General features: G+C 38.8%; 1 protein-coding gene across 11 annotated transcripts in view; it reads left to right on the top strand.

The window, feature by feature from the left end:
• Positions 1-22,896, top strand: part of SGMS1 (sphingomyelin synthase 1) — a 313,773-nt gene that overhangs the window by 262,254 nt on the left and 28,623 nt on the right. For 10 of the 11 annotated variants that reach the window (XM_074382520.1, XM_074382524.1, XM_010333308.3 and 7 more), the window contains one exon: positions 13,574-14,427. In XM_074382520.1, coding sequence (XP_074238621.1) covers positions 13,805-14,427 — 623 coding nt within the window. In that variant the 5' untranslated portion in view covers positions 13,574-13,804. Of the gene's footprint in view, positions 1-4,928; positions 5,018-13,573; positions 14,428-22,896 lie in introns of all 11 variants that reach the window. The other variant, XM_074382521.1, reaches the window with a different exon arrangement.

Genomic DNA, 22,896 nt, shown 5'->3' with positions numbered 1-22,896 from the left:
GAGATTCTTGCTTTATTCCAGGGTCTAAGTTTCAGTCCTCTGCCCTGGCTGGCATCTTAAGTCCCCAGCCCCTAGTGGCTAGAGTTAAAGTCTGATATCCTTCTAGAATATGTGTTTACGTGTATCTTTTCTATTCTGAGTTTGAGATTATTCTTCTTTTGATAATGAGAAATTCATTTTATTTTGAAACTGATTATAGTATTAAAATTTCAGCAGTTATATTTTATGTAATTTTTATGTGCTTGATGTATAAAGGAGATACGCATCACTGGGTCTGTGTTCTTGGAACCATAAGTCATCTCCGTTGTATTCTCATTTATTCATATATTCAGGAAACATCTATTAAGTGTGTCCTATGCATTAAGCTCCAGAGATTCCAAAGCAAGTGAAAGAATAAAGGAAAGTATAAAGTAGGAAGAATATTCTAGGCAGAAGGAACAGCTTTCAAGGTATGGAATGACTGGTTTGTGTGGGAATCCGCTGGAATACTTGAGTATGGGTATAATACAAGCCGAGAGCTTGAAGGGCAAGGCTGAAAAGTACAGATAAATAAATAGCCTGTATCATGGAAGTCCTTGGAGCTAAGTCAAGACATCTGAACATCATCTTGAGAGCTGTGGGGAGCTTAAGCCTCAAGCGAAGAGATCAGATTATGTAGTAAATCTCAGCAGTGTGGCAGAGGGTTGCAGTTGAGCCAGGCTGGAGGCAGAAACTATAGCAGAAGCAAATGGGAGTGGGGAAAAGGGAGTAGATGTGTGAGAGCATTCGAGATAGGATCTCCAGGAATTAATAATTAAATATAAAGAATGAGAGAGCAAGTGAAGTTGCAAGCCCATGAGCCAGATTCAGCTTGCATGTTTTTGTTTATTTTTGCTCCTTAAAAAATTGAACTTTAACTGCACCAGGTATGGCTTTCCCTATCCTGTTTGCCACAGTCCTTACCATTGCACACGTTCTACTACCCAAGTTGATTTAATGTGCCTGGGTTCTGATGGACATGTGAACTTGAGAGACTGATGGAATGACTTCCTTGGGCAGCCTTTTTAGTTTATGCTTGCTTAATCCTGGGGGTGTGAGGAGAGACAGGGATGAAGAGGGATCAAGGAATAGTGGGGCAGGGTGACTTTGTTTCTCTGCTGTGACACTGGCTCTGCCACCTCACCTCCAGTTGCCACCCCCACCCCAACCCCGTTGTCAGCTCTTGACTGACCACTGTTGGATTTTCTGTTGGAAAGGGAAGAAAAGAACAAAGATATGAACTTTTTCTCCCATAAATGCTTTGAAAAACTCATGCTGCTATGCTCCTACTAAATTCCATGTCAAACTTCTGATCTTTCTTGCTGCCCAAAAGAATGCAGGATTATTTTTACTCTATAGATGAGTAAACAGAGGTAGTTTTAGTAAGCTGGGCACTGTGGATATGCTTTAGAATATGGCATCAACGATTCTTAAAAAGCAGAGAATAGTGAAGCATGGCCTCAACCTTTTTCTAAACCATCTGACTTTTTACAGTCTTAACTTACTTTTATGATGGATTCCAAGGAACATGCAATATTTTTATTCCAGTTAAATGAGGAGCAAATAAGAAAGATTTTAACTCTCATTTGGGTAAAGAATAGGAAGAAAGGAAAGGAACTGAGTGTTGTGTGATAGAAATAGAGAGTCTGTGTTAGACTTTCCCAGGCTTCCCGGGGCAGATGAGATCAGTACTGTGTACATCAGCTCATGTGAGAGCTAATGGAATTTGGAAACACTGATTAGGTCCTATGTTCTTGAGTACTGCTACAGTGAATCCGTGTCCAAGTTCTATGAATTAACTAGGCAAATATTAAAATAGTCCTGTTGGTTCAGACTCAGAGGGGCAGTTAATCAGTTGAGTGGGAGTAGATTATGTTCCAGGTTTTTTGTAATTTAGTACTAAGAATGAAATCCCATGGGAAAAACAATAGTAATTAATTGTCAGTGGAGCTGTTATATTAGTTTTTATTGTAATGATAACAGGCAGAGTTTTTATGTAGTCTTTTTTGTTTTGCAGCAGCCTGAGTGGATGGATATTGAAGGAAATCTAGATGATAAAACAATTGTAGAGCTAATAGCTTATATTTTTCTCTCTGGAATGATGGGAAATATCTGAGATTGGAGTTGCTTTATGCACTTGGATTCAGATTTCAGCTTCATCGTTTTTAGTGGCTTGGCTTGTATGCCTGGACCATTATGTCTTGGGAATATGAAGAATTTGGGAACCTAAATATACACAGAAAGCCAAGATTCCAATTATTTAGAGAAATCTGCAGGCTCATTTTATATTTTTTAAGAAAGCTAATGTAGGAAACATGTATTTTTAAGCTTACAATGCAGCCTACATATTTAAAAACAAAGAGTATGTTTGGGGGAAGAAACCCTTTCCGCTTCTAAATGCAAGTAATGTATGTTTATCAGAGAAATTAGAAAACACTGAAAAAAAGTGAAGCAGAGATTTATTTCATAATTCTGTTACCCAGAGGTAAGGATTAAGAAGTTAAGTTAATATATACCTTCTAGACTTTTTTTTTTTCCGTATGGATATTTGTAACGTGTGTTTACAAAAGTACTACATTTTGTTGTAACCTGTTTATTTGTGACAAAGCTATAAATATATATCACTATAGATATGGAAATACAATACAGTCTGTGGTGGAGACTTGGTATTCTGTTGTACAATATATTTAATCAATTCCTACTCTATAACTTTCAGATTTTTTTCTAATTTTTTTGCCATAATCAATGATTGGATTTCCTGATCACTAAATATTTACACATATTCTGTCACAAAATTACTCAAGTGGAGGCTTAGGGAAGGCGAGGCAGAATTAACTGATGTTGCTGGTGGCAGGACTCTCCATGAAATGAATAAAACAGTGTTATATTTCATATCCTCAGTAAACAACTATAGAACCATGATTTATGATATACAGTAGACATGGTTTATTTATTCTCACTGTGTCGTATCTGTTTTGTCTCCCAAAATTCTCTCTTTTCATCTGCAACATTGAGGGCTACTATAATGGAATGGGTCATTTTGGGAGAGGTGGGGGAAAGACGGGAAACTATCAATTGTGTAAGTTATAGGGCAGCCTCTGAGAAAAATGTGGTAAAATCTAACTATTAAACATTATTGAATAATTTTTTATTTATTAAAAATGTTTAATATTTAATGGAGGAGACCAAAAGATGTCATTAAGTAAGGCTCTTTGAACAAGCCAAAGTGGACAAAAAGGCAAAATACATGCATTCCAGCAAGCCATTCTTCTTATATCTTAGCAATGTAGGTCAGTCTGCACACACTTAGTTCAAGGGGCCATTTCTTAGGGGATGATTTTATTTGCTACCCAGAGTTGGACTGTGGAATTGTGAGCACCGCATGTAATAGCAATTTAAAATAAGGAACAATTTAAAGGTTAAGGCATCAAAAGTATCTTCTAAAATTTTTGCAAGGTAGACTGAAATAAATAGGTAGGTCCTTCAGGTGAAACTATGTGGCTGTTACTCTAACCATTTTTGTTCTTCAACTCTATATCATTTTATGAACTCTTCCTGTTTAACTCTTCAAACGCTAAATAACAAATCTATAGCTTATTAGATTGCTTTGGAGAAAAGCATTCAAAAGCCATCCAAATTGAAATAGAGAAGAATTGAACACCTAACTCGTGAGTATTTCAGTAGGCTACATTGCCTTAAAAGGTCTGTTAGGTTACTATTTACTTTTATTTTCTGAGACAAAGTCTTGCTCTGTTGCCCAGGCTAGAGGCTGGAGTGCACTGACATGATCTCGGCTCACTGCAGTCTCTGCCTCCCAGGTTCAAGCAATTCTCATACCTCAGCCTTCTGAGTAACTGGGATTATAGGCATGAGCCACCACACCCAGCTAATTTTTTATTTATTTATTTTTAGGAGACACAGGTTTTGCCCAGGCTGGTCTCAAACTCCTGGCCCTAAGTGATCTGCCTGCCTCAGCCTCCCAGAATGCTGGGTTACAGGTGTAAGCCACTGAACCTGTTCAAGTTTTTATTTTACAAAAAGTTCTAGAAGGTATAAAAGCTTTCCTTTTTGTTGTTGTTGTTGAACTAATTTACACTCCCACCAACTGTGTAAGAGTGTTCCTATTTCTCCACATCCTCTCCAGCATCTGTTGTCTCCCGATTTTTTAATGATTGCCATTCTAACAGGCATGAGATGATATCTCAGTGTGGTTTTGATTTGCATTTCTCTAATGACCAGTGATGATGAGCATTTTTTCATATGTTTGTTGGCGTCATATATGTCCTCTTTTGAAAAGTGTCTGTTCATATCCTTCACCCACTTTCTTTGTATATCTGTTTTAGTTCTTTGTAGATTCTGAATATTAGCCCTTTGTCAGATGGGTAGATTGCAAAAAATTTTTTCCCATCCTGTTGGTTGCCCATTCACTCTAATGATGGTTTCTTTTGCTGTACAGAAGCTCTGGAGTTTAACTAGATCGCATTTGTCTATCCTGGCTTTTATTGCCATTGCTTTTGGTGTTTTAGTCATGAAGTCCTTGCCTATGCCTATGTCCTGTAAGATATAAAAACTTTTCTCTGAAATTGAAGCATTTACAAAGAGGCACTTAGTCTTTTTCACAATAAAGTAATATCAATTCTTGATTTGTATTGCTCTTCAACAAGGTAAACCACATGTAGTTTTGTGTTATAAAGTTTGAGCTAAATGCTACATGCCCACCAAATTTTGATCTTGCTTTAAGTCAACTAGAAGCTATCAAAGTAAAATCATGTATATACTCCATGTTACTTTTGCTTTTATTTTTATTATTAAATATATTTATTTTTTGTTACATTTTAAAAGTAGAGATGCGGTCTCGCTGTGTTGCCGAGACTGGCCTCTAACTGTATTGTTTTCTAAAACACTGTCAGGTACAAGCAAATTCCCGTAATGAATGGAATAAGTGGATGGAATAAATAATTCCATACCAGGAAACTGAGGCACTGGAATTGGAGTACAGGTTAGTGTCAGAGCAAGCGTTAGAATATTTAGATGTTCTGAGCATGCTCCAGGTCTAGTTGCGATGTGTATTTGGTGGTATTCTGATTCCTGAAAACTTACGTTCAGTGTGTAATTTGCATGGTAAGTTGTTAACGCTGTCTTGTTCTTGAGAATGCCAGATAACAAGATAGTATAATAGAGTTTTTGGTGAATAAAGAGAAAAAATTTATAAATGACTTATTTACTAATTTTGGTTAGTAAACTGTTTTTCATTACCAGAATAATTGCTTTTACTTTTCTATTTTAAAGACCTTCTTGACTTTGATAATTAACTATACATAGTTTTTAGCATGTCATGGCATATTATCTGTTGATTTTTTAAATATTAAAGTCTAAAATGTATATTTTAAGAATTGGAGCCAAATTGAATTTGGCAGATTTCTTTTTTACTAAGTTGAGGTTAAATATAAAATCTTGGTAAGCTTAGAATCTATAATGAACATGTGCTGGTTTTCTCTCCTTTTATTCTAAAGAACACCATTATAATTTTAAGAAACTTTTTAGACCACTCTTGATACAAACTTAGATATGCAAGACCATTGAATATTTTTCAGTGAGAGAGCCCTGAAAATCATTTTGGGTCTTGGTCTAGCCCCAAGGGCAACTCTGCTATGTATGAGATTTTAGACAAATCACAATCTCACTGCACTTTACTTATCTCTAAAACTTACATACGAACTAAGTATTTCTGTGCTGCTTCTGTGTCGCAAATTTTGTGTTATTTTGGGATAAAGAATTTATGCATATTTTTTCTTACATTATTCTTCCCAGTTCTGAAAAATGTCTAGTAATTTGGGCTCTATGTTATTTTTTAGCATTCCCCCAATAATGGATTCAGCATGGCTTTCTGGGTGATGGTGGCAGTTGTTCTCTGAGCCCAGGTTAACATACATACAGTCTTCTGGGTCTAGATGTGATGTTTTATCTTCCTTTTTTCAAAAACACCACAGTGTGTGAATTCAGGGAAAAGTAACTCAACTCTCCCTGTACATCTGGGCTTTCGATTCTCTGAGTAAGTTCCTACCTTTTAGCAGTGACCTTCGAAGTACTAAATAGCTGTCCAACAGATCACTTCCATAGCATTGAGCTTTTCCCCCTTTTATACAATTTCAGCATCACTTGCAAGAAAATTTACTTTCCCTTTATTTCAAGTTTCAAGGCTTGCTTAAGAAAATAAAAATTTATTTTCTCTTGAAATTTCAAAGGCTGTCTTTACTCATGTCTGTCGGAATGATTGGGCTTTAAAAATGTCATTTGGAAGTGCCAGCTTCAGTATATATTCATGAAGTATCGCTGTGGACCCAGTTGGGCAATAGAAAAGAAGTATAGGATATTACAAGAAGACTAAGATATACTTCCTGGAGTAATTAGTAGCTTTTATTCCTTTTACGTGATTGAATCCTCACAGCAGTAGCAGCTTGTGTGAAAGCAAGTATATTAGTCCATATTCATGCTACTGGTAAAGATATACCCGGGCCTGGAAGGAAAAAGAGATTTAATTGGACTTACAGCTTCTCATGGCTGGGGAGGCCTCAGAATCACGGCAGGAGGCAAAAGGCACTTCTTACATGGCGGCAGCAAGAGAAAAATGAGGAAGCAAAAGTGGAAACCCCTGATAAACCCATCAGATCTCATGAGAGTATGGAGGAAACCAACCCCATGATTTAAATTATCTCCCACTGGGTCCCTCTCACAAGAAATGGGAATTAGGGGAATATAATTCAAAATGAAATTTGGGTGAAGACACAGAGCCAAACCATATCAGTCTACCCTGGGTCCCCCAAATCTCATGTACTCACATTTCAAAACCACTCATGCCCTCCCAGCAATTCCCCAAAGTCTTAACTCATTTCAGCATTAACCTGAAAGTTCACAGTCCAAAGTCTGATCTGAGAAAAAGGCAAGTGCCTTCCTCCTATGAGCCTGGAAAATCAAAAGCAATCTAGTTACTTCCCAGATGCAATGGGGATATAGGTATAGGGTAAATACAGCAATTCCAAATGGGAGAAATTGGCCAAAACGAAGGGGTTACAGAGCTCATGCAAGTCCAGACTCCAGTGGGGCAGTCAAATATTAAAGCTCCAAAATGGTCTCCTTTGACTCCAGATCTCACATCTCGGTTACAGTGATGCAAGAGGTGGGTTCCCATGGTCTTTAGCAGCTCCACCCCTGTGGCTTTGCAGGGTACAGCCTCCCTCCCAGCTGATTTCATGGGCTGGCATTGAGTGTCTGCGGTTTTTCCATGTGCATGGTGTACACTGTCCGTGGATCTACCATTCTGGGGTCTGGAGGATGGTGGCCCTCTTCTGACAGCTCCACTAGGCAGTGCCTCAGTAGGGACTCTCTGTCAGGGCTCAGCCCTGCATTTCCCTTCTGCACTACCCTAGCAGAGGTTCTCCATGAGGGCCCTGCCCCTACAGGAAATTATGCCTGGGCATCCAGGCATTTCCATACATCTTCTGAAATCTAAGTGGGGGTTCCCAAACCTCAATACTTGACTTCTGTGCACCTGCAGGCTCAACACCATATAGAAACTGCCAGGGATTGGGGCTTGCACCCTCTGAAGCCACTGCCTGAGTTGTACATTGGACCCTTTCAGCCATCACTAGAGTAGCTAGGACACAGGATACCAAGTCCCTAGGCTGTACATGGTACTGGGACCCTGGACCCAGCCCATGAAACCACCTTTTCCTCCTGGGCCTATGATAGGAGGGGCTGCTGTGAAGACCTCTGACATGCCCTGGAGATATTTTCCCCATGGTCTTGGGGATTAACATTAAACCCCTTGCTACTTATGAAAAATTTCTGCAGCCAACTTGAATTTCTGCCCAGAAAATGTGTTTTTCTTTTCTTTCACATAGGCTGCAAATTTTCCAAACTTTTATGCTTTGCTTCTCTTATAAAACTGAATGTCTTTAACAGCACTCAGATCACATCTTAAATGCTTTGCTGCTTAGAAATTTTTCCACCAGATACCCTAAATCATCTCCCCCAAGTTCAAAGTTCCACAAATCTCTAGGGCAGGAGCAAAATGCTGCCAGTCTCATTGTTAAAACATAACAAGAGCCGCCTTTCCTCCAGTGCCCAACAAGTTCCTCATCTCCAACTGAGACCACCTCAGCCTGTACCTTAATGTTCATATCATTATCGGCATTTTGGGAAAAGCCATTCAACAAGTCTCTAGTAAGTTTCAAACCTTGCCTGTCTTCTTCTAACCCCTCTTAACTGTTCTAACCTCTGCCTATTACCTAGTTCCAAAGTTGCTTCCACATTTTCAGGTATCTTTTCAGGAACATCCCACTCTATTGGTACAAATTTACTGTATTAGTCAGTTTTCATGCTGTTAATAAAAACATACCCAAGACTGAGAAGAAAAAGAGGTTTAATTGGATTTACACCTCCACGTGGCTGGGAAGGCCTCAGAATCATGGCCGGAGGTGACAGGCACTTCTGACATGGTGGTGACAAGAGAAAATGAGGGGGAAGCAAAAGCAGAAACCCCTGATAGACCCATCAAATCTCGTGAGGCTTATTCACTACCATGAGAACAGTTTGGGAGGAACCACCCCTGTGATTCAAATTATCTCCCACTGGGTCTCTCTCACAACACATGAGGAGAATGGGAATTATGGGAATATAATTCAAAATGATATTTGGGTGGGGACACAGAGCCAAACTATATCAGTAGATAAGGTAGTTGTTAATCCTATTTCCCAGAGGAAACTGAGACTTGGAAAGGCTAAAGGACTTTGTCAAGAAGGTAAGTAGCTGGATAGACTCTCAAATGCTGGCTCCCTGGCTCACTTGGCTAATACTCCTTCTACCATACCGTGCACATAAGACCATTAAATTGTATTGTGTACCACAGATATTCATGATTTAGGAATTCAGGGAGGAGAAAAGGATTATGAAGTGGAGTAGACAGCTAAGGCTTTACAGAGAAGGACCTTAAAGACTAAGGGAAGAATCTGAACTTTTTTATAAATACATAGAGAATTCTAAGTTATGGGGAAGCACAGGCATTATTTTAAGGAAGGAATAATTTTGTTGTTCCAGTTTGTTAATAGAAGCCATTAATTTGTCTCGCTGTCTCAAAGAGGCCTTGATGGGCTCATCTTTGCAAGATTCCAGTTCCTTTGTTAGATGTGTGTTTGCCATGCTTATAATGCCAGGTGGATACTTGACGGCCAGTTATTAAATTGGCTTCTAGCATTTGATTTTTTCCTGTTTTAAAGTTGATTGTCTATATATCTGTTTTGGTACCAGTATCATACTGTTTTGGTTACTGTAGCCTTGTAGTGTAGTTTGAAGTCAGGTAGTGTGATACCTCCAGCTTAGATTTTTTGCTTAGCATTGTCTTGGCTATACAGGCTCTTTATTTGGTTCCATATAAAATTTAAGTAGTTTTTTTTCTAATTCTGTGAAGAAAGTCAGTGGTAGCTTGATGGGAATAGCATTAAATCTATGAATTATTTTGGGCAACATGGTCATTTTCACGATATTGATTCTTCCTATCCATGAGCATGGAATTTTTTTTCCATTTGTTTGTGTCCTCTCTTATTTCCTTGAGCAGTGGTTTATAGTTCTCTTTGAAGAGGTCCTTCACACCCCTTTTAAGTTGTGTTCGTAGGTATTTTATTTTCTTTGTAGTGATTGTGAATGGGAGTTCACTCATGATTGGGCTTTCTGCCTGTCTATTATTGTTGTATAGCAATGCTCGTGGTTTTTGCACATTGATTTTGTATCTTGACATTTTGCTGAAGTTGCTTATCACCTTAAGGAGATTTGGGGCTGAGACTATGGGGTTTTCTAAATATGCAGTCACGTCATCTACAAACAGAGACAATTTGCTTTCCACTCTTCCTATTTGAATGCCCTCTATTTCTTTCTCTTGCCTAATTGCCCTAGCCAGAACTTCCAATACTGTGTTGAATAGGAGTGGTGATAGAGGGCAGTCTTGTCTTGTGCTGGTTTTCAAAGGGAATGCTTCCAGCATTTGCCCATTCAGTATGATATTGACTGTAGGTCTCTCATAAATAACAGGTACATGAGTGAAGCTGGAAGCCATCATCCTCAGCAAACTAACCTAGGAAAAGAAAACCAAACACTGCATGTTCTCACTCATAAGTGGGAGTTGTACACAGGGAGGGGAGCATCACACACAGGGGCCTATCAGGGGGTGGGGGAAAGCATTAGGACAAATACCTAATGCATGAAAGGCCCAAAACCTAGATGATGGGTTGATAGATACAGCAAACCACCATGGCACATGTATACCTAGATAACCTGCATGTTCAGCACATGTATCCAGAGCTTAAAGTAAAGTAAAATAAAATAAAATAAAATAAAGTAAAAGTTGATTATGTCTTGAGAGGATATTTTGTGATTCTTCCTCCCATCAGAGAGAACTGAAATAACACTTTGGCCTCTCTCTGGGGTGTGTGGTTCTCAGGGAGTTTTCTGTCCTGGCTGACTTCCTGTGCTGGGCAAGGGGGAAATGAAAAACCTAGGTGAAAATCCTGTGTTCATCTCCCTTGGGCCTGAATACTCCACTGAGCATATGTCTTTAGAGTTCTCACAATCACTTCAAGATGTTGAAGGTTCCTTTGGCTGTTTTCCTAACTCTGCTGAAGAGTGTTTGAGGGGAGGCCTTGGGTCTGAGGCCAAGGAGGTCCCCTTTTCTTCCTGACCTTCCGCCAGAACTCCCATTTGGCATGCATGTGTTCTCGACACTCTCTGGGCAGTACTTATGGCAATTGAAGTTTCTTTACCGTGGTTTTAAGTGGTCAGAGATGCACTTTGGTTTTACATTTCTCTGGAGAATGCCCATCTTACTCTCCTTGCCCATCCAAATTGTTTTACAGCCATTTTCATTCTCAATTGTGTTTTCAGCAGGTTTGTTTCCCATTAAGTCATCTACATGTTGCTAGGTCTAAGGAATGTTTTGGAAGATACTGAGCGGACATTGATTGAGCACTTTCTGAGCCCCAGGCATGTGAGATATATGGGTGTTTCACATTGCAGCTCTCCACAGTCAGCCACAGGTTCTTGGGATTGGCAGGTTGGCTAGCCAGACACTTAGTCACAGAAAGGTGTGACAAGGAAAGTGCACAGCACTATGGAAGCACACACAAACACCTAGTTTGTTTGCAAAGTCTGGAAAATCTTTAAAAGCTATTACGGCCATTTGGTTCTTATATGGGCTGGAAAACTGGGAGTGGACTCTTAAAGTAAGACTGGGACTCCCAGAGTAAGATGGGGTTCTTTCTAGCATAGATTTTGGCCAGCCTAAGCAACATAGTGAGACTCCCATCTCTACAAAACATTTTAAAAATTAGCTGGATACAGTGGCATGCACCTGTGGTCCCAGCTTCTTTGGAGACAGAGTTGGAAGAATCACTTGAGCCCAGGAGACAAAGGTTGCAGTGAGCTATGATTGCACCACAGCACTCCAGCCTGAGCAATAGATTAAGACCGTGTCTCCATCTGACAAGGATTTTGGGATTCAGTAGAGATGAGTCCTATAGGAAAAGGGGCAAGGAGTAGGACAGCCTTGATGAAGTCAATTTGAGAAATCCTGGTGAATAGTTCCTTTATTGTAGGATTTCCTAGAGATTTTAGCATCGTAATGCATACTGCTGTCCTCAGGAGAGATTACAGTATGTATTCCTAGGCTTATTTGGCTATAGATTTTGTTTTAAAGCTTGGAAGATTTTATCAGATTATTATTTCATGAAAACATATTCAGGGAAACAGCATTTCAAGCTCTCAAATTTCCAGATATTTGCAACAGTCATCATTTGAGAAAAAAATTAGCCCACTGGTAGATAGGCTTTTTTTCATAGTGAGAAGTAGTGGACAGTGGCTATTGGATATGATAGATAATTTGAGAAAGAAAACAGGATATGGGTACTTACAGACTCATTTGAAAATCACTGCTTTTGGAGCTAGGTTATGTTTCATGAACTTTCACTTATGATTTTTTAGTTAAATATCGACAACAACCCTGTGAAGGAAATACTTGATTATCATTATCTTCATTTTAGAGGTGACTAAGCTGAAGCTCACATAATGGATTATGTATGGGAGACGCTGAGAGTTGAACTGTGGTCTGTCTTCTGCCAAGGGCCACATTGCATTAGCTATTATTATGCTTTGTTAAGGAGTTAGGTCTTTTATTTTTAACTTTTCTTGTTTTTTATTTTGTATGATTGTTTTAAAAGTAATATATGCTTATTAAAGAAAAATAGGTAAGAGAAAAGTAGAAAATACCTGCAGAACTATCATCAAGTATAACTCCAGTTAATATGTGATATATTTCTTTCCAGTTGTTTTATGCAGTATTATGTAAGTTGAGCATCACTTATCCAAAATGCCTGGGCCTGGAAGTCTTTCAGATTTCAATCTTGGGGGCACCTTGGAATATTTACAGAATACACTCTGTTGAGCATGGATCCATAAGTCTGAAATGCTCCAATGAGCATTTTCTTTGAGTATCATGTTGGTGCTTAAAAAGTTTAGGATTTTGGAGCATTTTGGATTTTGAATTTTTGCATTAGGGATTCTCACCTATGTACAGTAGCTATAGTTATAGATATATTATAAATATTATATATTATTTATGTATGTTTCTATTTATGCATAAATTTATAAAATTTGAATCCTACTTTAGAATCTTCCTTACAGATATGCCTTTGGCTGTTTTCACATAAGTAGCCAGATATTTTAAGTAAATCCACTGAACTAGAACTCAGAAATTTGTAACACTTCTGTGCAGACTGCCACTTGGCCATGGGCAAGTTTCTTGACATTTCTAGAACTCCAATTCTTCATTTATAAATGAAGGAGTTACATCAGATCCTTAATTTTTAAACCATGGGGTTCCACAGAACCTGAGAGGGGCTGAGATTAAGAAAGATCAACAGCGCAGTCAGGACCTTGGCCCTTTACCTGTGCTTCAATCCAAGCAGCAGCATTTGTAGATCTTTTATACATTTGGGAACTGAGCACATTTGGAAAAGGGGATTCACTGATTTTATTTTATTTTTTTTGAAAAAAAAAGAATATAGAAGTATTGAGCCAGATGATCTTGAAACTCAGCAATTCTATGAGTTGCTATATAGTATGTACAATTTTAAACATTCTTCACGAGATAAACAAGTTTTATTCTTTTATGTTGTCTCAGGAAGCATGTAAGGACAAAGAGAATACCTGGTCTCTTGATCAGGTTGAAAAGTGTCCAAAGCACTCTTAAATTGCTTCTTAGGAAACAGATCATTGGAAATTCTATAGAACATGTCTCCTTTGACAACATCCATCTTCAGATCCAAGTTAATGCTGTGTCATAGAAAACCAATAACCAGGGAATCAATGGTACCTGAAACTAATACATGTTGGAAAACTATTGAGTTTACCAGTAACTAATTTTCCACTTTCCTTATGCATATAAGGCTTTGCATTTTGAGGGGGGTAATTTAGAAGTACAGTATCTTGATATTTTCTCTTGCTTTCACAGAAGGAAGAATCTTGCTCAAAAATGAGGTGAATTAATGCTCAGGCGCTCGGGAACCCTGGACAGCTACATGAGGTGTTTAAAAACTGCCCTGACCATCTTGCCAAACAAGTCTCTGCTCATGAAACCCCACAGGATGAACGAGCCGAGGCAGGACAGTGTCCTACCCTGTTGGAACAGTGACTGCTGACCTGCCAAGAGTGAGCTGGGGACTGACTGGTGTCTGCCAGTACAATGAAGGAAGTGGTTTATTGGTCACCCAAGAAGGTGGCAGACTGGCTGCTGGAGAATGCTATGCCAGAATACTGTGAGCCTCTGGAGCATTTCACAGGCCAGGACTTGATCAACCTAACCCAAGAGGATTTCAAAAAAGCCCCCTTGTGCCGAGTTTCCTCTGACAACGGGCAGCGGCTCTTGGACATGATAGAAACTCTGAAAATGGAGCACCATTTGGAAGCACACAAGAATGGCCATGCCAATGGGCACCTCAACATTGACGTAGACATCCCCACCCCTGATGGCAGCTTCAGCATCAAGATTAAACCCAATGGGATGCCAAATGGGTATAGGAAGGAGATGATAAAAATCCCCATGCCAGAACTGGAGCGCTCCCAGTACCCCATGGAGTGGGGCAAGACTTTTCTGGCCTTTCTTTATGCACTTTCCTGTTTTGTTCTCACCACAGTGATGATCTCGGTCGTCCATGAACGAGTACCTCCTAAGGAGGTTCAGCCTCCACTACCGGACACATTTTTTGACCATTTTAACCGGGTGCAGTGGGCCTTTTCTATTTGTGAAATTAATGGCATGATCCTTGTAGGACTCTGGTTAATTCAGTGGCTGCTCTTAAAATACAAGTAAGTCAAGTAAAAGATCTAAGATTCGATAATTATGGATTTGCACTCCAAACATCTAATTATTATTTAGAAATGAAATTTATCAACTTGTTGGAATCAAAACATACTAATTTTTATTTCTTTTTTAACCGCGTACCCTGTTGGGCTAACTTACTGTCTGGAAGCTTTAAAAGAAAATGCTGTTTGGTTGCCTGTTTTATACAAGATTCAAATAGAATGATGAATAAGACTGTTAGAAATGATGTTCTATTTTCACTTAATGAGAATGGAAACTCTCAAACATCTTCAGACAGACACTATAGGCTATTGAACAACAGATAAACCACCTAGTATTGGTTGGTGTTATTAACCCATTAAATAAATTAACAGTTGGCCTAAGCACTATAAATTGGCTGCATAGCTTTTCCCACACAAAGTTTGATATCTGGAACCTTAGCAATATGTGTTCAAAGATGTTTCATACAGAATTCAGAACAGCTGTTCCAGAGTGGCTTGGATTGTTGGGAAAACAATACCCTCAGGATATGACTTTGGGTAGGTGGGACATGGATGGACCTGAGTGGATTCCCACCTTCTACTACTCCTACTTAAAGCAATATGTGACTGTTCCATTCAAGTTTCTCAGGGTTTTAAGTAGGCAACTCCCACTTATTTTCAGGTGGATCCAAGCTGGCTTTTACATCGAAGCTCTAAACTCAGCATGGACCCCCTCAGACAGGCTGTTTTCTTGGGTTGCCTATATTGTCCCTTCACTGATGTTTGGTTTTCTCCTTAGTTAAGGGAACACCTTATGGTTTCCATGAATGAGGGTTGGAAATTGGTTTGTTAAAGAGCTGAGTTTCTCTCCAGTGGAATGTGTTTCATGACACACTGTGTGGTTAAATAATAAGGAATTCATTTTACAGCAAGAAAACAAAATGCACACTGAGAGTTCATGCTGAACTTTCTTTGGCAGAAATGATAAGGTTCTTTCCTAGTATGTTTTATAAGGACTCTTTTTTTACCTGATAAATTATATATCTGCAAATTGAAATAAAAGTAGTTCCTGCCATCTTCCCAGGGATGGACGGTGCTAACAGGTGTAAAGAAAGCCGTTTAACTGACCAGTGTTTATATGGGGATGGTTTAACAGTCCTAGAGTTTAAGCTGAATCTGAAATAGAATTGATGGTCTGGGCTGTATTTGACTTGGTGGAAGACCTTTCTTTTGTTGTTGTTGTTGCTTTAGTTTTAAGAGGCTAATAAATAGGAATAGGCTTTGGAAATACAAGATACTTGGAATTTACTAAATGCATTATTTTTGCTGCCAAATTTTTGTTCTGCTTTTGGCTTTTTGGCTTTTAAACTTTTTTCCTAAAACCCCATTGGAACAAAATGCCAGTACTGTACAAGGCAAGGTCAACTCAAATTATGCTTCCTGGGTTTTCCCTGATGTCATTGTTTTGTTTTTGTAAGTTTGCTCCTTTTCCAGTTTTTCATCAAAATTCTTACATTTGAGCAAACAGTTTACTGCCCCAGAATATAACTTTGAGAAATCCTAACAGGTACAAATCCAAATCTTTCACAGAACCATGACTTTTAGGTAGTTTTATTCTCATTCTTATGAAGTATCCTCTTAACCGTGAAACTATTTTCTTAACATATATTAATAATTACAATTTTCCCAACAGGGAATTTTCCTCAATTCTATTTCTCTTTAAACTTTATAATTTTGTGTTATCCTGGTACTTATTGCGAATACTGTAGTCATTTATATATTTAAATTGCTCAAAACAAGAAGCCAGTTGATTTGTGTCTTGGACAAAATTAACTCAGTGCTGAATGCAGACAGCCTGGGATCTGGCCTCAGGCGTGACCTAACTTGCTGAGTGGTTTGGGTGGGTCCTTACATCTTAGGAACCTAGTTTTTCTCACAAACAAAGTAATGGCCCCTCAGTCTAGATGATTTCTGTTTTCATATCCAACTATGTTTTATTTGATTCTAACATCATTGGATGGGCCAATTATATTTGAATTTTATTAGCTTCAGAGCATTTGTGTCCAGAATGCATCCAACTAAGTCCTCTCTTATTTCCACCTCTGGCGGGATAGGGACATGGGAAATGAAAGCAAACTGTCGTCATGATCATCCTAAGCATCACCACCCTGTTCGTCTACTGGGGCCCATCGCTGGTTTCCTGTCTCTTTCCTTCTGACCTCTTCAGTGTATTTGGCCCACCAGACAGGTAGGAGGTAGGAGGTAGGAAGAAAGATACAGATGACACATCAAGCAGTGAAGATGGATAAACTACCTTTCCCTGGCTCTCATAGAGAAGGTTAAAATCTTCTGTAGTATATCAGAGGGACCCTTTGTTTCTAGTTATTTGGTTATTGCAATATAGCAGTTTTATTTATCTGGCATTTTGGATCCTTCTGGTTATGGGATATTCTTAGCAGACAGTTAACCTCTCCTTCTTTTTGTATTTGACTCTTCTAAGGGTTGACCCCTATCCCCCAATCTCCACTAGGAGGTGTGCTGGTTAGGAGCCCGTCTTATACAAATTCTGCAAATTAAGCCTATTTGACCAGTAATTCCCAACAGGATATTTTTACTTCGATTTTAAGAGTCTTGTATCCTTTAAAAAAATAAGTCTATCCTTACTTCAGTATCTTCTACTATTTAGAAAAGAGTCATAGGATAAAACTATAGAGGATCACTTAATTAAGAAATGAGATCACGGAAATTTGTCCAAAAACTCCCAACAACAAACCCTTTAACTAAATGTTTGAGGTGCTGGAAAATCTTCATATTGAATTTGTGACATTATAACATTTGGTTCTATCCTTATGTTGTATACAATTGTCCTTTAATGTTAAACATGGGTTTTGGGGTTTTTTTTGTACTTAAATTTTTCCCTTCTTTCATTCTTAATGTCTCCCCTGCATATCTGTATGTATATATGTTTATATATACGTAAATCCACATGGTATTTCCTTGACCTCCCAAAATGGGAAGCAAAATAATGCCTGTCCTTGAGAACTTTTTTGGTTTTTAAAATTGTAAATAATGTTGTCTCCTCATTTAGAATTGGACTTTCAAGCCACTGACTAGGAAAAATTCCTGGGAAATCTCTGCATTTGTGTCAGACTTCACTGCAAAACAGGTATCCCTTGTTTTAAGAAAGCATGATAAAGAATATATTAAACTTACAGATTTGATGAAGGCTGAAGACGTTAAGGATTTTTCATGCATGGCTAAATCATGGCTAACACAGTGGCACCTATGTATGATACATGTGGCTCAGCTCTACTAGAACATGGTGAATACCTGAAGAAAAAGCCAAGGAGCAGGACTATAGAGTTTCCAAGTCACCAGAGAAATTATTATGACTTAGTGTGGTGGTTATAGGTTCCTCAAACTCAACTTGTATAAAACCAGATTTACTATATTTTTCGTCCAACTTATTCTTCCTCCATCTGTCCAGTGGCATTTCCTAGAAACCTAGAACTCCTCAGTTCCTTTTATCCAGATAGTCACTAAGTTCTTTCAGTTCTAATTTTAGATCCATCTCTTCTTTCCATTTCTACTTAGAGCTCCATCGTGGGTGCTCAGATGGAGAACCAGCTCCTTAGCCTGAACCTCAAGGGCCCTCAGTAGCTGGTCCCAGTCTGTCCTGCCTTATCTCTAGCTACTTCACTCCACAGTTTTCCTCTAACACTTTAAGTCCATGTTACATTCCATTCTATTAGTTGTGTATATGTCTCATTCATTGCTAATGTAAATTCCTCAAGGGGAAAAACTAGATCCTATTCATCATTCACCTTTCCCAGTACCTGGAGCATAGAAAGTCCTCACCTAAAATTCATCCATTCATTCAACTAGTATTTATTGAGCAGTATACCATATTCCAGAAACGGATAGACCCTAGGGATGCTGCAATGAGCAAAGGATCCTGATGCTTTCATGAAGCTTATATTCTGGTCAGTGTAAGGAGGGCAGTGAAAAATGAATATATGGTATCGGCTAGAGCGATGGAGAAATATAAAGCAGTACAAAGGGCTAGTGAGTGTTGGAGAGAGTGGGGAGAGACTGGTATTTTAGATTAAATGATCAGAAAAGTCCTCTAGTTAGGTGATGGTTGAGCAGGCATCTGAATCAAATGAGAGCGAATACCATGCATGTGTTTGGGGAAGAGTAGTTGAGGCAGGAGACACAAAAAGTGCAGAGTTCTGGCACTTACCTGAGGAACGGTCAATGGCCCATGTGGTTGAGTGAGCTGGGGGAGAACTCTGATGCAGGAGGCCAGTGAGGTGTTAGCCATGTGGGCCATGGATGGATAAGGAGTTCAGATTTTATTTCAAGTGTGCAGTAAGTCATTAGGGGAGAAGGATACAAAAAAACCTGATGTTTAAAAAGAATTAAACTGATATGTAAAAGAATGTGGCTGCATTACAGAGACTAGGGAAGCAAGAGTTGAAGCAGGGTGCCTGGTTGAGATGCCGTTGCAGTAGTCCAGGTGAAAGATGATCATGACTTAGACTCAGTTAACATTTTTCTAGTAAATACATTTTGTGGAAGGGTAATAAGAAGGACTGAAGTCTTTCTAGAAGCCATGACACTCAGAGTTTCTAATCTTTCATAATGACAGGGCTGACTTCTCTTGCAGTATCTTTCTCATTTGAGGTTTTTGGGCATCTCTTTGAATCCCTGATTTCTATATGAAATTTAGCGGGGAAATTTACTAATTTGGGGAAATCTCCAACTTTGCTTGAATATATTTTATTTCAGAGCAAACTCAAGTCGGGTGTATATCTTGATACATGTTTTCTATCATAGCTTCTTTTGGGTCAGACATTTGCCTAAAGGGAGTAGCATAAGACAGTTGTATAAGGAGGAATTAAATGTCACAGGGTATATTAGTCCATTGGTGGTAAAAAGATTTGAAGAAAGAAAATAAGTCATTGGGCAGTTGGGTTCTGGGTTGGGGTTGGGGGTAGAGAGAGCTTAGTGGTAAACATTCTAGCATAAACAGTTGCATAGATTTGTAGAGAGGCTGGTGAAAAGGAAATGGTCATTTAGTGGGTCACAATTTTCTTTGAAAATTGATCCCATGCCAAAAGGGAAGGAAGTAGAGAAGAAAAATGATGACCAGAGATCCTGCTTGGGACCTACCATGACATCTATATTTAGCACTATTTCTAGAGGTTTTGTTAATCCTACAGGAAGGAACAGATACAAATATCCAGTGTGGCTTTTTTGGTATTATATATGAGAGAACTACAAGGGATTTTTGGAAGTTTACTAGCATTCTGTATTTCATGTTTGGAGGTCACTTTGGGGAAGACTGTTTTTGTATTTTAGCCTTTGGGAGGCCTTATTTGTTAAGTGGGTATCTGCCAATTTAAGAGATTTTATCTGTAGTATTTTCCTCTCTTCTGTGAATGGAATCTTTGTACTGATTGGCAGTTGGTTTTGTCAGATGCTAATCTGATTGTTTTTGGTTTGTGTTTTATTCAACAGACTTTGTCTTTCATTTTACACTATTTTAATTCCATCAGTGCTTCTTTTCACATTAAGTTGATTGAATCAAAATACTTAACTCTTTTTCTGTTCCCAAAAATAGTTTATGACCATAGATACTGTCAACATTTTTTTCATTGTTTTTATGTCTTCCATGGTTGTGATCAGGTAAGGTTCTGAAAAGCATTTGATATAGAAAGCATTTGATGTGAAGTGGGGGAAAGTGGGGGTGTCTGTTCAATAGAATTTATTTTCTAAGTTCCAGAAGAGCTTTTTCTTAAGGTCATTTCACTTTATTATATATTACCCCAATATTGTAGACTGTAATGGTAGTCTTTAATGGAACTTTAGAACATTTTTATGTTTAGTTATTTACCAAAAATTATTGGAGACTGTGTTCTAGAGACATAGCTAGCAAAACAGTTGCATAGGGATTATATTCTGGGGACTGTTTGTTCTCAGAGTGACATTTCAGTTTTTGAAACTGTGTTGTCTAAACTCCATCCACGTGTGAAACTCATGAGGACAAAATTCCCTCATCTTACTATAGCTTTTTTGGATACTTACCCATTGTTTAATTTGCTGATAAGCTGTCATATTTCTCTGCAGCAATAAAGCAAGATAAGTGCTCAGGGACTACCTCTTACCCTCCTTTTTCTTCCCTCCACACATGTAGCTCCATCAGTTATGTGCTTACTCAAAATCTGTTTTGTTCTGTTTCTTTTAATCCATGTTCTCAAAAATTGTTATCCTATTCAAGAGGCAGGTTACAAACCAACTGATTTTAGAGTAATAAGCATTAATATGTATTGTATCATTTGATACAACCAACCCTTAAAAACAAGTGATGTTATTCTCCTTTCTCAGTGAAGAAAACTGAGACTTGAAGAAGCTACTGATTTAACTGTCATCTTACAGTGGCATATTTTGGGCATTGAAGGCTCTTCACTGTACATCCAGTCTAGAAATTTCCTGGTATTATAGGCACCTGTCCTCTGGAGATGAATTTTATTTTAACAGATTTAGTATTATAGATGCCACATGCATAGGACAGATAGAATAAAAACAAATGAGTTTGGTTTTTAATTACAAATTTTATGTGTTGGGTTCCATCTGGGAGACTGTGCATGTGCCCCAGGATGGATTTGCCAACTCTGATAGCCATCCATCTTGTAGTTCCCCTGTGGACTGTAGAAAATGCCTTAAGCCCTGTCCTCGCTCTGAAACCTCCTAAGTGTAGAATGGGTCCTGCTCACTACTAATCTGAGAAATCTTCCTTTGCTACCAACTTCAGTCACGTTTCTGCATTTAAGACCACTGACTACGCATGCCTAACCTTTCTTTATGTTTCTAGTAAGTTTTCTCTCCTCCCTTGATTCTGACTCATTATCTCTCTAGGCTCAGACCCTGAGTTGAGATCCTGTTTCCTTTCCTGGGGACCTTCTCTGATCCCTTCTCTTCCCAGATCATCTGGATCTCCTAGCTTCTTGCAGGCCTCCCTATGCCTCCTCTGTCCTCTTTTTGTTTACTGAGGCCATTTATTGGAGTAGGAAAGGATACTCCAGGAGCTAGACAATGGGTTCGTGGATTCAGTCCCAGATTGTGCCTCACCTCTCATTCTCATGTTAGTGAACTGGTAGTCTTCTTTGCTTCTACCTTTTCTAATTTTTACTATTTTAGGTCTCATGACCTAAATACTGGCCTGAGCCATAGGAATTATAGGGAAAATTATAGATTTACCACTAAATTTAGTAATCCCAGCAATTTGACTTGTAGGCAGATTAGAAGATAAAAGATAAATTAACTTATCATCTCACCAGAGATAAATAATGCTCATATTTGGGATCATGTCACTTGTTATTTTTTTACATGTGCTCATAAATGAGTAATTTGTATACATGTATATTTGTAAATGGTATCATTTTGACCTTCTCTTTTATAACATGCCCAGGAATTGTCTATTTCCTTCCTCTCAACAAACCATCATGGATGTCTGTCTGATTACTCATGATATGATTTAGAAGTCATCACATCTGTGTCCCACCAGCCTCTCAGTCCATGACTGTGGTTGTGAAGCATGTGGCTATCCTCAGTCTTACACTGGAAGGTCATCCCTAATTAAGATCCCTACAGCTACCTGCTGACTGAGTGACTTTGTCCAAGTTACTTGACTGTTGTAGTAGTGTTGTTTACTTACCTACAAAATGAGAATGATAATAATGTTGTTGTGAGTATTGAACTAGATGACATGCATAAAGCACTTGATAGAGTACGTGGCATCCTCCTGGTTTCCAAGCCTGCCAGTGGCAATTCTGTACCTTCCAGTTCTCAGGCCATATGTGTTGGGCTTTGTTTTGTTTTTGAGATGAGATCTCACTTCATCCCCCAAGGTGGAGTGCAGTGGCGTGATCATAGTTCACAGCTCACTGTAGCCTGGAACTCCTGAACTCAGGTGATCCTCAGACCTTCCTCACCACCTCTATTGCTGTCATAGGTCTAACTACCTTCATCTCTTGCCTGGGTTATTACCTGGTCTTGCTTCCTTTTAGTGGGTTTTTAATTTGTCAGACAGAGGAAGCCATTGTACGTTGCTCTTCTTCCACCTCATGTAGGATTAAAGCCAGTTTCCTCATGGTGACCTAAGAGGTCCTCCCAGACCTCATGGCCCCATGCCCTATACTCCCTGACCACCTTGATGATCAGCAAACACTGACACATACAAGCCTGTGAAATTTTCTCCCACAGATAACCTCCTGGTTGACAAATCATACAGAGGTAGACCTTCTCTGACTAACTTAACCCCCAATTTGACCCTCCCTTCCCTCAATGACACTCTCGCTTGGTTTTACTCTTTAGCACTTATCTAAGATGCTCTATGTTTTACTTTTTTCTTTTGCTAGAACACAATACTGCCTCTTTCACTAGAACACAAGCACCACAAGGCAAGCTGTTTGTCTGTTCTGTTCACTG

This window comes from Saimiri boliviensis, chromosome 12 (genome assembly GCF_048565385.1).
Source record: "Saimiri boliviensis isolate mSaiBol1 chromosome 12, mSaiBol1.pri, whole genome shotgun sequence".
NCBI lineage: Eukaryota > Metazoa > Chordata > Mammalia > Primates > Cebidae > Saimiri > Saimiri boliviensis.
This window is presented reverse-complemented; position numbering and strand designations above follow the sequence as displayed.